At 41.0% G+C, this 15,855-nt stretch overlaps 1 protein-coding gene across 7 annotated transcripts in view; it reads left to right on the top strand.

Moving 5' to 3' along the window:
* KLF12 (Kruppel like factor 12) overlaps positions 1–15,855 on the top strand; it is a 240,533-nt gene that overhangs the window by 207,542 nt on the left and 17,136 nt on the right. For all 7 annotated transcript variants that reach the window (XM_035320664.1, XM_035320694.1, XM_035320655.1 and 4 more), the window contains one exon: positions 14,858–15,015. In XM_035320664.1, coding sequence (XP_035176555.1) covers positions 14,858–15,015 — 158 coding nt within the window. The remainder of the gene's footprint in view (positions 1–14,857; positions 15,016–15,855) is intronic.

A 15,855-nucleotide genomic window follows, 5' to 3' on the forward strand; every position in this document is an offset into this window, starting at 1 on the left:
CCACGAGTGGTCTGCCAGCCAGGCCACATGCTGCTGAAAAGGTTAAAGACGTTCTGAAAATGACTATAATTTACTGAACATGAAAAACGTTGAAATTCTGACATCTTGTTTTTGTAGGAGAGACCATAACAAGAACAAGAAATAGCTGGCCATTGAAAGCAGCCTTGTAACTCTGATAACTAACACGTTGGCAGAAGCAGCTTTATTCTCTGCAGCTTTATTCTGGGCTGGGTATTCCTGTCCATACACTTCATTGTACCTTCTGTATGGCAGGAGAGGGCTTTCCTCATGCCACAGGATGCTTCTATATCACATTTAATTAATATTTTTACTTTTAAAAAATCCACAATGTCAGTATTCCCTCCGTTTGTGTAACAAGCTGGGTTATATTTGAGTAACGAGATACGAGACTTCAATGAGGAATAGATTTTGTGGCTGATGTGGCTAATACAAACTTCTGAATGGATGTCTATTTATCCTAAGAGGGAAGAGATGGGCTTGGAAATGGGTATGTCCCAAGAGGATTAAATTGAAGTTAACAGCTTTCCTACAGCAGTATTTCTAGGCGGGGGGGAAATGGATATGGACACATCAAATTGGTTTTGTGTGTCCAGCTTATGATGGTTAGACACTGGAACAGGTCACCCAGAAAAGCCCCCATCATTGTAAATATTCAAAGTTGTGTTAGACGGGGCTTTGAGTAACCTGACCTAAAGGAAGGTGTCCCTGTCCGTGGCAGGGGGGTTCAACTCTGTGAACCAGTTAAGTTCTTTCCAACCCAAACTATTCTGTAATTCTGTTCTATGATCTCATGTCAGCCTGGTCAGGAATTTTCTCATTGAGAGCATTCATGTCTCGTCAAGCTGCCTATGAGCAGCTCATCCTTTTTGGCCCCCAGTTCAGTCTGGGGTATCAGCGATGATAGTCCTCCTCCCTCTACCCTTCCCACATAGGATGAAGAAATAAAAACAGCAGTGGGAAGGAAGAGCCTGCCTCTCTTTTGCCCCCTGAAATGTGTTTTTTCCCCACTGTGTGGGTGTTGCGAGGTGCCTTGAACACCATCCCACACCTCAGGAGCTTCCAGATGGTGTAGGCAGGTGCCCCATTTCCAGGCTGCAGAGTGAAATGTGCAGCCTGTCTCATTCTGGACATTGCTCGTGATGACCACGATTGTGTCGTCTGATCTTAAGCTGAATACCTGTCTGATTTCTCCACCTGCCTAACACTTTGTCTTTCTTACTGTAGTTGCAGCAATAGTATTCTGGCACACTGGGAGGGTTGCTGTTTTTTTTTCTTCTTTTTTCTTCCTTATTTTTTTTTGTGCCTCTTCCAAATGAACAATTGTGACAGCAAAATGCTTTGATAATTATCCCTTTTTACTGCAAGCTAAGGCTCCAAATGTTTTAGGAAATTATGGGGGTTTTTGATCTTTAAAGTTCTGGTATGTTCCATCCCATTTAACAAAACAAAACAAAACAACATATGTTCAGGGTTGAGTTTTGCTAGATTTTAACAGACTCTGATTTCTCCAGTAAAAGCTTAAGTGTATGCACACTGGTTGTTCTTAATTACTATATTGGCAGTACTAGTTGGTGCTTTATTTGGTGACTGATACTGCTTGTAACATCTTAGATAGTAAACAAGTGGAGACTGTAATAGCTTAGGGAGAAAAAATACCAGGAGTAGATGTGGGGATTTTTTTTTTTAATTTTTTTTAAAGGGAGAAAATTTTAAAAGTACTATTAAAGAAATTATGATGTTATTTTAAAAGCTTTAAGAATTAAAGTTAATTCTGTTGGGGCACTCACTGTTTCCTCTGCAGAGGAGAATTCTCTGTAATACTTCCTGAGAGGAGGTCTGCAGTCATTCATTTTACTGTGTTTTGTTGGTATGTTTTCCAGTGGAAACTTTCATAGCTGTGTCTTATATGAGGGCAAAAAAATGCTGGTTATTGATAAAGGATTGAAGACATAAAACCAGACATCCTGTTGGTGAAGATTTAGGAGACATGCTTTGAGGGAACTGACAGAAATTCCAGAGACAAGTGAACTGCATCTGGGCTCAGCACAACTGGTTTTGGGTATAGATTGATGTATAGGAAACCTGTGACAAAGCAAGAGACCGCTGGATCCCAGACCAGTGCTCCTGACCACAAGTTTAAGATGCTTGAAATTCAGAACACTCTCTTCTAGACGCTCAGATCTGTTGACCTACCTTTGGGACTTGAAAACTGCACTTGGCAGAGCACTAATGAGCAACATGCATAAATTAGCAAGGTTAACAGAGTGGCCCATTATTACAGTCCCTTGATTTTCAGCATTGTAGGAGATGCAAGAGGGATGTGCCCACTTCAGAGAGAGCAGTTAGACAGATGCGCTTCGCTTCTTTGCAAGTTTCCCTTTGTAATGTGAGTGTGCTTCAAAGTGTGAAAATAAATGATGGTGATGGTAGTGTGAAAACTAAATACACCAAATGATAACAAGGCCGTAGAAATATGCTTTAGCACTAAGTAGGACAGGCAGTATCGCATGGATGAAAAAGGTTCAATATGCATTTTTAAGGCATCTGCAAGAAATCCATGCAAGCAATGCAGCTGGTGGCCAGGTAATGCTTCTGACCATATGGGAAATAAGTTCATTTCTTCCTCCCTGAGACATTTTCAAATTAAAGGAAAAAATGTGCTATCTGAAAATGGTGGCTATTGAATCCCTTGTGAAACAGTGTTCATTTAACTACAGCAGTATATCAAAGGCTACAAATTCTCTGTCTCTTTGTTTGCGTAGCATTTTTTCTAAATATTTGTCTAAATAATTTTTGTGGAATAAAGCTAAATAAAATATCTTTCACAAAGGCTGCAAGCACGCAGTTTTGCCTGTTGCTAGGGAAGGGCTGGGTCAAAAATCTGACAGTTACAAGTCTTGTTTAACTTTGCATATTTTTGTCCTTTTCTGAACAAAACATTCAATGTCTGTTGGAAATAGCAAAATAATTCCCCTCAAATAATTGAATACTTGACGTCCCAAAGGGAGACACACGCCCTTCAGCCAGTGAGAAAACATTTCTTATCAGGAGAACACATTGTGTTATATTGCAAGAAACTGAAGAGGCAACTTAATTTAAATCTTAACCAGTTTAAATCCTTGCATGAGAACTTTCTTACAAGCCCACTTAAAAAGTCATCATTGGAAAGTGGAAAGTAACAGTTAATATAGCCAGCCAAGTCCTGTCAGGTTTCACCTTATCAGGGCTGGAGCACGTGTAGGGTGAAATCTTGACCCTTTCTCTCAGCAGCAAAAAGTCATTGGGATTTTGTTCTTGCCTTTTTGAAAAAGAACATTTCCATCCTAAAGGCTTTTGTGGTTTTTCCTGACCAGGGAATAGCCATCCTGAGGATCACCTTGTTGAGAGGAGGAGCACGAGAGCAAGCCCGTGCAACCACCTGGGCCCAGTGAAGCCCAGAGTGTAGTTGCTTGGCTACCAGCATAATCGATGCTCTATAAAGCTTTGGGGGATATTTGTCAGGAAGAAGAGAGACTTTGTAATCTTTGAGTGCAAATGGTTCAATTTCTAATGTGGCAAAAAGATTGGGTAAAGATGTATTTCATTAGATTTCTTAGTAGAAAAGATACTTTATGGCCACATGCAGTCTGTCTACCAACATAATTTTGCTCTTAATCAAACCTTGCCCTTCCTATAAGCTCTTGAGATAGTTAAAGCAGTGCTGGTTTGGTAAGAAAGTGCTAAGGGTACTGATTCATGAAAGCTGAAATGCTCCAGTTTCCTCTTTCTTCTGGGAGGGCGTTTGACTCCACTGAAGACAATGGCAGCTTTGCCAGACTTTTCTGGTATCTTTTTGTATGCTGAACTGATGTAGTGATAAACAAGGAATTCTTGAAATTCACCTTTTTGGTATTTGTGAGAAGTTGGTGTTCTGTTGCCTAATTAATTGGAGGTGGAAAGACTCTGCCTACCCATGGTAACTCAGAGTGCAGGCTGAAGTGGAATTAATTAAATGGAGATTAGGTATATTTCAATGATGGAGAGAACAACAGGAGTGGCTACCTACACGGTCCAACCAATCCCTGCAAGTCCGGTAAACAGATAACATAACTGTTACAGCCTGTAGATGGTAGTCATTGATTTCTCTTTCTCAGAAATTTTATGGCAGAGAGGCTTGTACAACTTAGAGGGATATCTTCTGTCCCAGTGTGCAGGTGAAGCCACTAGAAATCTTCTAGATTCTAGCAAACAGACTGAAACTGTGACTATACAAATATCTGCTCATGTAAATACCTTACTGAGATAGACAAAACCCTGGCTCTGTGATTTTCTAGAGAGGCAGGCCCCAGCCAGGGAGGTGGCACTGAAGCCCAGAACACTGTTACTGTTTTTTCCAGATGAGGTAATATTGTAAATAGGTGTGGAAAACCTACAAGGAGAGGCAGTGGGATTTCTTCGTATTGAAGTAGTGTATTTCTGTATCTCTCATGGATTTGGACCCCACTGTATGTATTCTGCTATGCAAACACAAAAGGAGTTTGTAACCTAGATGAAGATCTTCACAGACATGCATGGCTGTAAAGCCAGGTACAAGTTAGCATTTTGAATATAAAAGCAAGCTTCTTGTACAACATAAATATATCAGTATTCCTCATTGTTAAAGAAAAGACATGGTGGCACAGTCTTTATGGCCTCTGGGGCATAGTAACAATTTTATGGAGTATTTTCTCATGTTCTTTAATAAAAATTTCCTTTGAATAGAGGAGGGACCTCTGTAAGAAAAATAAAAATCTCTATTTATTAGAAAGGAATTTTAGAAAAAGAAACCTTGATCACTGAAGTGTGACTTTGTGCTCAGTAATAATTTTGTCCCCAAATAATTAAATTGCTTAGTCCCTTTTTCTTATCCAGATTAAATAGATATGATACTTACTCTGTCTCTGCAGTAGATGCATTCTTTGCTGTATACGTTTTCAGAGATAAGAGCTTTGTGGAGAGCTGTGGGGCATGACATTTTTTTTTTTTTTTGAGATGATATTCCCTTAGGTGTAGCAGGTTATCTTTACAGCTGAAGTGCACATGTCAGTGGAGTCAACTATTTAGTAGTTACCAAAATCTGTTTGATGACAGAGTGTTACAGATGACCACCCTGAATTACATTATACATAGGTATCCAGGGTAATCAAATATTTAACATATTGATAATGAGCCTTCTGAACATGAAGGAAGGAAGAAAAGGTCACTCACATGATCTCCAGTCCCAGCGGATGCAATGTCCTCATTTTTTGTCACTGACCGCACAAGACATTGTATGACACTTTTGTCAGCTAAGGATACACAAAAGAGAATTTTTAATCACCAGTAAGGTGATTACTTCCAAATTTATTGGTCTCACCATCAAGAGGAGGTGGATACACGAGCAAGACTCTTCATTGTACAGACATTGGGACTGACTACTGTGCTACACAGGTGTAAGACATCAGAATTGGAGACACAAGAGGAAAGAAACATGGTGAGCAAGACATAAAGTGTAGGGAGCCCTGCACTAGAAAGTGGAGTGACTGTGCTATTTCTGCAAGCAACCAGAACAAAAGTGAAAGACGTTAACATGTACATACTCATCTAATTTCCATGCTGGAAATTTCAGCTCAGCCCATGTCTCCAACAGAGAACTCTTTATTTCCCTTTTTTAATTTCCTCTGCTGAGCATACCAGGATTGCTGTAGCTTGTTTGTATATGTGTTGCCAGAAAAATATGAAGGAAAAGTATGAATCAGAAAGGAACAGAAAAGGTAAGAAGTAGGGCTCTGAGTTTTTTACCCTCGGCCCAAAGCTGAGTTGGAGGTGCTCAGTTACCCAAATTTCTGCTCTGTTTGGAAGGGGACAAAGAAGAAAGAACAAACTCAGCATTGAGCCAGCCTCCTTCTGGAAGGAGTGCTAGGACTTCCAGTGTATTAGAGGTCCTGTGAATGATCACTGTTGTTCTGCCAGCTATAAAAGGAAGAGATGAAACAAGATGCTTTTTCTCTTCTAGACCAGGCTTATCTCTTAGGCCTGAATTAGCATGCATCAAACTCTGCTCCGTGCTAGTGCGGCCTCACCCAGAGTACCATGTGTGGTTTTGGGTGCCACAATATAAAAAGGACATGAAACTACTAGAGAGTGTCCAAAGGAGGGCTGCAAAGACAGTGAAGGGTCTAGAGGGCAAGATGTATGAGGAGTGGCTGAGGTCCCTTGGTTTGTTCAGCCCTGAGCAGAGCAGGCTGAGGGGAGGCCTCATGGCGGCCTGCAGCTCCCTCACGAGGGGAGCGGAGGGGCAGGCGCTGAGCTCTGCTCTCTGGGGACAGCGACAGGACCCGAGGGAACGGCATGGAGCTGGGACAGGGGAGGGTCAGGCTGGGTGTTAGGAAAAGGTTCTGCACCCGGAGGGTGGTCAGGTACTAGGACAGCCTCCCCAGGGCAGCGGTCATTAAGTGTTCGGACAACACTCCCAGACACGTGGTCTGATTTTTGAGTGGTCTTGTGTGGAGCCAGGAGTTGGACTCGATGATCCTTGTGGGTCCTTTCCAACTCAGGATATTTGATGAAACACATCTGGCATGCAGTGTTCCAGGAGCTATTCCTGTTTTCAGAAAGAAGTTAAAATGCTTTGTCTTCAGATCTAAAGAACAGTCCTTTGTTCATGCACTTAATTTCACCTGCAAGTCCATGGTGCAGATACATTTTCCCCACTGCTTTAGGTTTCTTTATTCTCATGGATTTCCAGTTCAGCTCAAAAGAGCATGAGGTCTAAAGCAGAGTCAGATAATTAAAGAAAAAAAAAAAAAAAAAAGTTCAAACTTGTTTTAGCTCATGGTCACTCCTTTATCTTTCATTATGTGTCAGTATGTGAATTTATAAATACAAACATTTATGCAGGAACTATATAGAAAAAAATAAGCATTCATTAAAAAGTTTATATAGAACATGAGTGTGGTTGAGCACTAGAGCATATTGTCCAGAGGGGTGTGTTTTTTTCCATCTTCAGACATTTTCAGACTCCAACAGGACCAGGCCACAAGCAATCTGATCTAGCTCTGAAGTTACACCATTGAACAGGAGGTTAAACAAGGTGACCCACATGCTTACCTTCCAAGCTGAGTGTTTCTGTTATTCTTTATACCATAGTAATGTGTCAAATTTAAACAACTGTAGTTATTTGTCACTTCAAAATATACAATGAAGTCAGGCCAAGCGTTTCACCTATTTTGAATCCGTCTAACAGAATCCAGGAGGAACACAGGAAACAATGAAGGGGAAATATGTTTAAAGTTACTGAAAGTATTTTGTCTATATGTACAACATTGCAGCTTTACTATCAAATATTTCTAAAAGTTGTAGAGGTAGAAACAAGCTGTGTATGTCTTGGCATCAGTTAGGAGAAATATGAAATTCATCTTTGTTTAGCAGCAGTCCCTCATTTTGGTAGGGGTGCCACTGTTCCAGCAGCTGTAGTTGCCCATGCTTGGCTATGGCTGAATGTAGTTTTGCAGGAGTAATGTTGTGTCTGCTTAGGAGCTTGCCCAGATTCTGATTTGTATGGTGAGATCTGCAGGTGGTGCAAGTTGTTATACTACAGTGAACTTATTGTTTCCCAAACTGGGAATAAACATTTAAATAATGCAGGCAATGATTAAGTATGAGATAGTTAACATAAAAATCCTCTGCTCTTCTACACGGTGAGTCTCTAGGGTAAAATTTTGTTAGTTAATTATCACTGTGAAATAGATGGGAGGCTTTGATGGGGTAGGTTTTGTTTTGTTGGTGATTTTTTTCTGGAGTTTGCTTTCGGAGTACATCCCAGGCTTGATTTATAGACTTGATGTTATGGTGCAGTGTGCTTTGTAGCCCGGGTCTTCCAGTCATCAGGTCTGGGGGAGATTATGGAGCAAGTCATAGGTATTTTCTGGCCTACCTTCCTCAGAAACCCAGCACAGAGTAATAGGGTGAAATGTGATGTGCACTTGGGTCTAAGCCCAGCGTGGGGCTGGGATACAGCACTCCACCATCTCACAGCAGCACCATGGCTCAGGAGGATCAAGCAAGCATCTCATTCTCCTGTCTCAGTTTAACACAGCTAGTAATGGAGGATATAGATAATTTTGGTAAGACATGCCACACTTGACGTTGGCACTTTTCCTGGCAGACCCCAAAGCTCTTTCCTACTCACAGCTTTTCGTTTCCACTGCAGCCGGAGAGATGTAACATGCTGTGGTACTGCAAGGCAACTCAACAGTTCAAGTGGCTTTAGCTGGTCTTGGTGGGAATAAATGCTACAGATAAAGTTGCGGTCAGAGATATGGGGCTATTTTGTTCGGTGGCTGCCCTGGGCAGGAACTTAAGAACACAGGAATGGCCATATGGGGCCAGAACAGAGGATCTTCTTGCCTGGGATCTGCTGCATATTCAAGTTGTCTCTTTTCTGTGTCTCGCTTGCCCATGTGGTTTTCCTATGTAATATGTGTACTGTTTGTTTAAGCTGCAAAATTCTTCCTTTCTTTCTTGACAAAAAGTGTAATTTCCAGTATAAAGTCACCTAAAGTACACCGATTGAAGTAATGACCACTAATAAAACAAGTAGTACATGTTTTCCACTTATGATCATCTGAAGTATTGCTTGATATGTTTTAATGTCTAACATTCCTAAGGCAGATGTTTGTCACTCATGAAACATTAATTAGAGTCTCAGGATCAGAGAGAAGAAAAAATACATATGTATGTAGGCATGCTTATCTGTTTGCCTGTGAACAGGACACAATAGAAACTTCATTTTTTTTTTTTTTAAAAAAAAAAAGGACTGAGTAAATATTTGGGAGGATAACTTTAACAAGAGTTGACATTAATTCTTATTAAGCATAGTAAAGTAACAAAACTACTATGTTTTTAAACAGTATGATTTTGGCATCTCATTACTATAGTAGATCAAGTAGTATAAACTGTAATGAAAAATAATGTATATTATATTTAATCACAGTTAAATATATAGTGGCTGTAGAGTTATTTTCACCAATATCCTGAGTGGGGGCATAACATTATAAGAGCTAACAGAAAATGAAATTGTATTATGTCAAGAGCTGCTATGAAGGAAAGTGACTGAGAACTGGAAGCCGGGAAAATGCACTTCAGTTCCCCTTTTCATACAGACTGCCTGTATTTTGCTTGTTAACGTCTGAAATTTGAAGGTCTTGAGAGAAAATGAATACTTACCTAAAATGAGCTGCATGCTGCTGTGCATGGGTTAACTTGACTCAGAAGTGTACCAGAGGAATGAAAGCAAATGTGTTGGGGCTGCTTTTGTCTCTGCATCTGTCTGTCTGTCTGGGACAGAGAGCAGCTGTGAGCCAATGTGCAGCCTTTGCTAACCTGCTTCAGCTGATGGAGGGCAGCAAACTGCTGTGGGTTTTGGTGAGTGCACTACTTGACTGATGTGCTCAGGGGGTGCTGTCCCGCCACTGGATCCGATGGCCAAGGTTTTCAAAAACAGCACAAAAAACTCAACCCCGATGCCCATAGTTACTCACTTAAGAGCTCTGATTTCTATAAATGCTAAGTGGCCAAAACCCACAGTGCAGCCCAAGTTCCCGTTGAATTGCAAATGAATGCTAGAGATCTGAGGATTTTCTTCAACTGCTGATTGGAATACTGAATGCAAACATATAATATGAAATTTCCTGTTTTTATTTCGTTTGCCTGCACTTTTGGTTATTATGAATGAAAGGCTGGCCCAGAAGGTATGCATGTCTCATGAACAAATTATTCATATTGCTACATTTATACGCTATTTGCGTATTTAAATACTGAATATTTATATTTCTTTCTCTTTAAAATGAAAGAAATAATAATGTCTGGATTTCCAAAACTGGCAGGAGAGTGAGATACTAACATTTACCTGTAGGGTTCTGTCTTGTATCACCAAAGCACATTTATCAGCTTCTAAGTAGCAGTATCCTAATTTTTGTTTTCAGCCCATCTATTTCTCTTTTTGTATGCATTATTTCTGCACACACAAGAATTGCAAGAAGAGGCTTTGTTGTGGAGCAAAAGGTGCATTTTCCAGTTGTTGCTTGTGTTGATTGGTTATGTGCATGCTCTTGGTTGTCTTTGAACAAATTCTGAATTTCCGTGGAAGTTATGGCATTGGTGTTGTAACAGCTGGTTCCCACTGAAAAGGGTGATGACACTCCCCTCACCCTTGGCTATGGGTTCCCATCCTCTCCGATGTGTCAGGGCAGGTATTTGGCAAACTTCACTATTTAGAGAGCTAAACCAGCAAAAGCAAACAAGCTGCTCGGCTTTTTTTGCAGAATTGGCTTTTCATCACTGTGTGTCCCTGAACTGGCTCGCTGCAGGATCAGACAAGTGCTTGTGCCGACACAGGAGAAAGCAACTGGAGCAGGACTGTCCTGTTATGTCAGCTTAACCAAATCACATCCTTCAACAGCTTGAGAAATACAAGAGGACCACGGCTTACGTTATGCCTGCCTTGCGGTGCATGCTGTGGCCTGCCGAGCCCGTCATCCAGACAGAGCAGCTGCTGCAAGGTGCCAAGCCCACACTGGCTCTCCTTCTCATGGACGTGAGAGCAGAAGGGGCAGACCTGATAAATGCCTGTGTTTTGGCCCAGAGTGGGGTTAACATCTGTTTCTAGCAGCCATGGACCTGCTGGTGAAGTGCAGCCATTAAGTCTCTTGTTCAGCTACAAGTTTGGTCGGATCTGTCACAGGCTCCCTGCTGGCCAGGCTCTTGCCCAGGCTGCCAGGACGCTGTATTGAAGCTTGCATTTTGGTGGCAGAAGGTAGTACTGTGTATTTGCCCCATGGGCAGGCTGTTTCTGTGGAGACATGTCACAGTGTGGCACATTTTATTGTGCCACTGAGCATGGTTCAAGGTTTTAATGAACATACCGCTCTCCCTGGGCAGCTCTGCACTGCCTATCACTCAGAAAACACAGGATGGGTATAAAAAGACCCACTCTGTGTGTTTTTAACAGTGCTGCTGCACATGCCAAAGGCCTTTTGTGGTCTGTATGAAGAGTGAAAGCAAAACACCTAGGAAGTAATGGGCAGCATTCATACGAGGGGAACATTTTGCATTACCAGGGTTGTTCTAATCCCCACTGCACACTCTGGAGAACTTGATGGCCATCTACTGGTGAAGCCTGAGTCTTTGTTTTAATGTGTAATTGTTTACATCAGAGAAAAGAACTTGTACGTCTGTGAGCTGCAGAGATGCATGTTTTCACTTCTGTCTGGAAATAACACATCTGAAGTTTTGTAGATCATCCTAAATGTTTCCATCCAAAAAATGTCTGATTCTGTTCATTCATTTCCCTGTGAGCAGTAATAACTATAGGTGTTGCAGCTGGAGGCAACCAGCTGTCTCCTAGGATTTATGTTAGTGTAATGGTTCATATACCAATACAGAAATTACACTGTTTTTAGGAATAATGAGTTACAAATAAATAAATGTCAAGCTGACAAGCCAGAACCCGATTTTTTTCTTCGTTATTTTATCTCCCAAACTTGACGCATCAGCAGTAATTTGATATATCCTGCAATTTTCCTGGGATATTACATACGGTGTCAGTCCTGTTGCTAAACCCCACCTTGAGTTTTAAAGGCTGCCTGAGATCTTGGATGTCAGCAGGAGAACTGGCAGCTCCTCCTCGGGGCACCCTGGCAGCTGCTGATGTTCTTCCAGGTCTTCACTCTTGGCAGTCTGCGAGGGACACTTGGTCAAGAGAGGTTGCTTTTTTTTCTTAACGTATGTTTTCCTTTTTTATTTTTTATTTTTTGGTTTACATGATTTTAAACACATTGCAAACAGGAAAAAAAAATCATTAGAAAAAGCAATACCTGTGAGTTCCCGGTCATTTCTGTTCTCAAGGTGCTTGTCTGCTGTGATGCCATCAAGCAGTAGTTCTGGAGCTTTGTGCCAGGCAGAGCTGCCTGGCAGAACCCCGATGGCCTTTAAAAGACACAAAACACGATTTTGAGGACTTTGCTCTTTTTTCTGTCACCATGTGTGGTCAGTGAAGTTATTTTGTGGAAATTGCTCAAGAAAGTGGAGGGTGTCCCTTTACTGCTACATGAGCATGAAAAGAACTGAACCAAAAGTCCCTGCAAGAGGCATTAACCTCAGGAAATGCAAAAAAAAAAAAAAACAAACAAACAAACAAAAAAAACATCTGTAGTCTCTTTTTAACGCTTCCTGTGGTGTCTCCAGTTAAACAGTCACAGGGGTTGTGCAAGGCTCAAACAAAGCTGGTCCTCAGGTCCAGCCTGGCTTTCTCCACCTGTGAGCCCGTCTGCATCTAAAATGGGTGCCAACTATGGGGCTCCCCTGCAGCACAGGGGTTAGAGAAGATCCCCTTGGGGGGTGCTCTCAGCTGTCACCTGTGTCCCTTCTGCTGGTTAGCAAGAATTTAGAAGTGGCAGCACTGATTGTGTGGCACCACTTTACACCCTCCATGTAAACCCCCAGGAAAGCAAGAGCAGCTCATGCCGTGAGGTCACCTTCTGGTACGTGACAACTAACTTCTTAGGAGGTGCTGACTGTGCTCAAGGTTCATTTTTTTTTTTCCTCAGTGCTGGCAATTGCAGCAGCATTGTAAGCTTGATCCTCCTCCCATTTAAACAAACGGTATTATCCAGGACCTGAACGCCCTGTTACAAAACAGGCTTTTAAAACAGCTTGTAAATCCCGTGCGGCAAAAATGATGCACAAATGCTTATTTTTGATGATAAAGATTTTCTGGTCCTGTGCACTGGGTTATGTACCTTCAGTACTGAGCTTTAAGATTTGATTTACGTTTGCTTTTTATTTTAGCTGTTTGGGTGTTAAAAAAAAAAAAAAAAAAAAAAGATTCTGGAGTAGCGGGACTGATCTGTTAATCATCTAACCCAAGACTTTAATTTGCCCTGAGATGCAGATGCTTAAATACAATTCCTAAGCCGTATACGTGACAGCTAAACATATCTGTATTCCTGTCACATAGTTAAAGTGCTGATGTGTCTTACTCTCTTGGGGACTACTTTTTGCTAGTTAATGTTCATATTATGGCCCCCTGTCCATTTCTTCCTCTATTTCAGAAATTCCCTGCATGCCCATTTACACATATCATATTCTAGGCAAAAATAATTAATCTGAAAAATCTCTTTGCCTGAAGGTGAAGTATATATTGTGTTAAGAGAAAAAGGACTGTCAGAACGCTCCTTTTCCTAAGTAGTGTTTTTAATTGGGATTGTACTTTAAAAGCATTGAAACAAAAAGAAAGATGAATAGTTCGGACTACCACAAATTTGAAAGCTAGAGACTTGAAATGCAATAAATTGGAACATCAGTGAAATCACATGCTAATGGTGTGAGATGCTCTAGGCAGTTTTAACCCGATACAATCATCAGCAAATTTTGGAAATCCCTGAAAGTGAAGCTGATGCCAGAACAGCTACAGCTGTAACAACACTGGCTATTGTAACAGAGGATCGAATATTGATTTTGACACAGGAGCTTCTCAGCATCAGTATTTCTTTCAAATGCCATTGTTAGTATTGTAGTTTCCCCAGAGGGTCTTGCTTCTTTTCATGAGCAGATTCAGTTTCCTTCCCTGTAATTCATTTCCATTTGATGGTCTCAAGTTATTTCAGGAGCTGAGAACTTGCATCTTAAGAGTTTAAAAGAGTATCTGACAAACCTCAAGGTCATTTCCATGAATGCCAATAAACCTGGGAATGTGGTGGAAGTCCTGGAAACTTGAGGAAGGGCAATGTTGTTCCTGTACTCAAAGTAACCGAGCAGGCTAGTATAACTGTAGGTGAACACAACTGCTGTGCAGTATAACTGTAATGGGGCTGATAAGGAGATCAATCATTAATGATTTATAGCTGGGTAATATAATTAAAATCGATGAGGGTTTGGATCTTGGCATACCAACTTGATAATGTTTTATGACACAAGTTTGTCTAACCCAAGACTAGTGCATTGTTCTAGCAGACTTTCTTAAAGGATGTGACTTGATATGCAGTGTATTTATAAACCAAAGCAACATGACTTCAACATTACACTTTAATTACTTAAAACTGGGGTGACTGATAGGCCTTAGGACACTGGAGTAAACAAAGTATCTTCAGTGAACATATGCATTTCTGTGGGGATTGTTCCCGGCCCTGTGCTACTATTTTTTTTTTTTTTTATTAATCATCGGTCTGAAAGGAAATAAAATTCATTGACTTGCAGGTAATTGAGAACTGTTAAATAAGGAAATGGAAAAATCACTGCTGCAGGGTGATAGGGATCTCTTGGCAATGTGTATAAAGGCAAGCAACAGGCATTTAGCCAAATACAAGGATCCATAGTTCAGATCTGGGTGCTGGAAACACTTTTTCACAAAAGGTGTCAGGATTTTTATCTATGTAAGCTTATCAATGAGAAATTATGGAGTCTATCTAGGAAATTGTTTAGAAAGAAGGGTTCAGTGAGTTTGGAACTGGACAAGTGAAGTTGAAGTAAAGCTCAGATAAAGTCAGACTAGTTCATTATTGGAGCAGTATTTCAAGGATCATGGTGTTTTCTCTGGCAATAACCATGTCTAAATCAAGACTTCAATTATTTCATACTGCAAAATATACTCTCGTTCAAACATGAATTGTTTCAAAGAGGTGCTGTGGACTATGTTGCAGAAAAGGAAATATTTAAGTAATTGCTCGGGTCACTTCTGGCATAGTGATTTATTACTGCTGATGTTTTGGGGCCCAAGGTATGCACTGTGCTCTTGCTTCATTTTTTTCCTTCTGTTCTGTTTTTTTTTTTTTTTTTTTAGTTCAATTTCACCATTCAGTATTGAGAGCACAAGGCGTCAGAGAAGGTCTGAGTCTCCAGACTCCAGGAAGCGGCGCATCCACCGGTGTGACTTCGAGGGATGCAACAAAGTGTACACAAAAAGTTCCCACCTGAAGGCCCACCGGAGGACGCACACAGGTAAGGCTTTACTGGCACTGTGTTGCATGGTTAAGACAAACAGGTTCCTTTCTACCTAATATAGGACCTAGAACTTGCGTCCTACACTAACAAAGGCCTGGATGGAAATAATGGAGAGGTCTGCAGGTACACCTGTATTGGCATGCTGGACCATGAACTGAACTTCCCTTTCATTGCCACTTTCTATGTTTTTCTTCTCAACATTTAAGCACTGATAGCACTTACTGGACCCCTTTCAGCTGAAACTAAACAGAAACGTGGCCTCCATGGACACATCTAATGTCTTTCAACCAACAATGGATGATCATTTCTTGGGACCAACCAAAGTCTGTCCAAGGAAAACCTTCAAGAAGATGAAAGAGTGTGGACATGGATCTTCACCAACTTTTTCACTCTACAGACCTGCTCCTATTGAGCTATTATATTACTTGCTTTTACAGATGTAGCCTTTCAATGACAGGTGCTACTAAATACCTTCAGTTCAATCCAAGTGTAAATTCAAGAACTCAGGATTTCTTTCTGAATGCTTTCAGAGGCACCTAACGCATACTGCCAAGGGATACTGTCACTTAATAAGAATAGGTTGTACTAGGTCCCTTCACCAAAAATGCAAGAGAGGTGCCTAGATGAGCTGGATCCCATTCAGTGATGATAATACTTAATCAATACCTGGCTTTTTTATTAACTTTATAGGTCATTACTACTCCCCATGACAGACATGTGAGGGTAGCTGAAGCAGTGGTGTGTAATTGTTGCAATTTTATGTTGGAGAAACTCAGGAATAGCTTTTTGAGGTCATCAAGAGCAATTTAAAAGGTGACCTCTAAAATGGCTAAAAAG

The sequence above is a fragment of the Oxyura jamaicensis genome, chromosome 1, assembly GCF_011077185.1.
Source record: "Oxyura jamaicensis isolate SHBP4307 breed ruddy duck chromosome 1, BPBGC_Ojam_1.0, whole genome shotgun sequence".
Lineage (NCBI taxonomy): Eukaryota > Metazoa > Chordata > Aves > Anseriformes > Anatidae > Oxyura > Oxyura jamaicensis.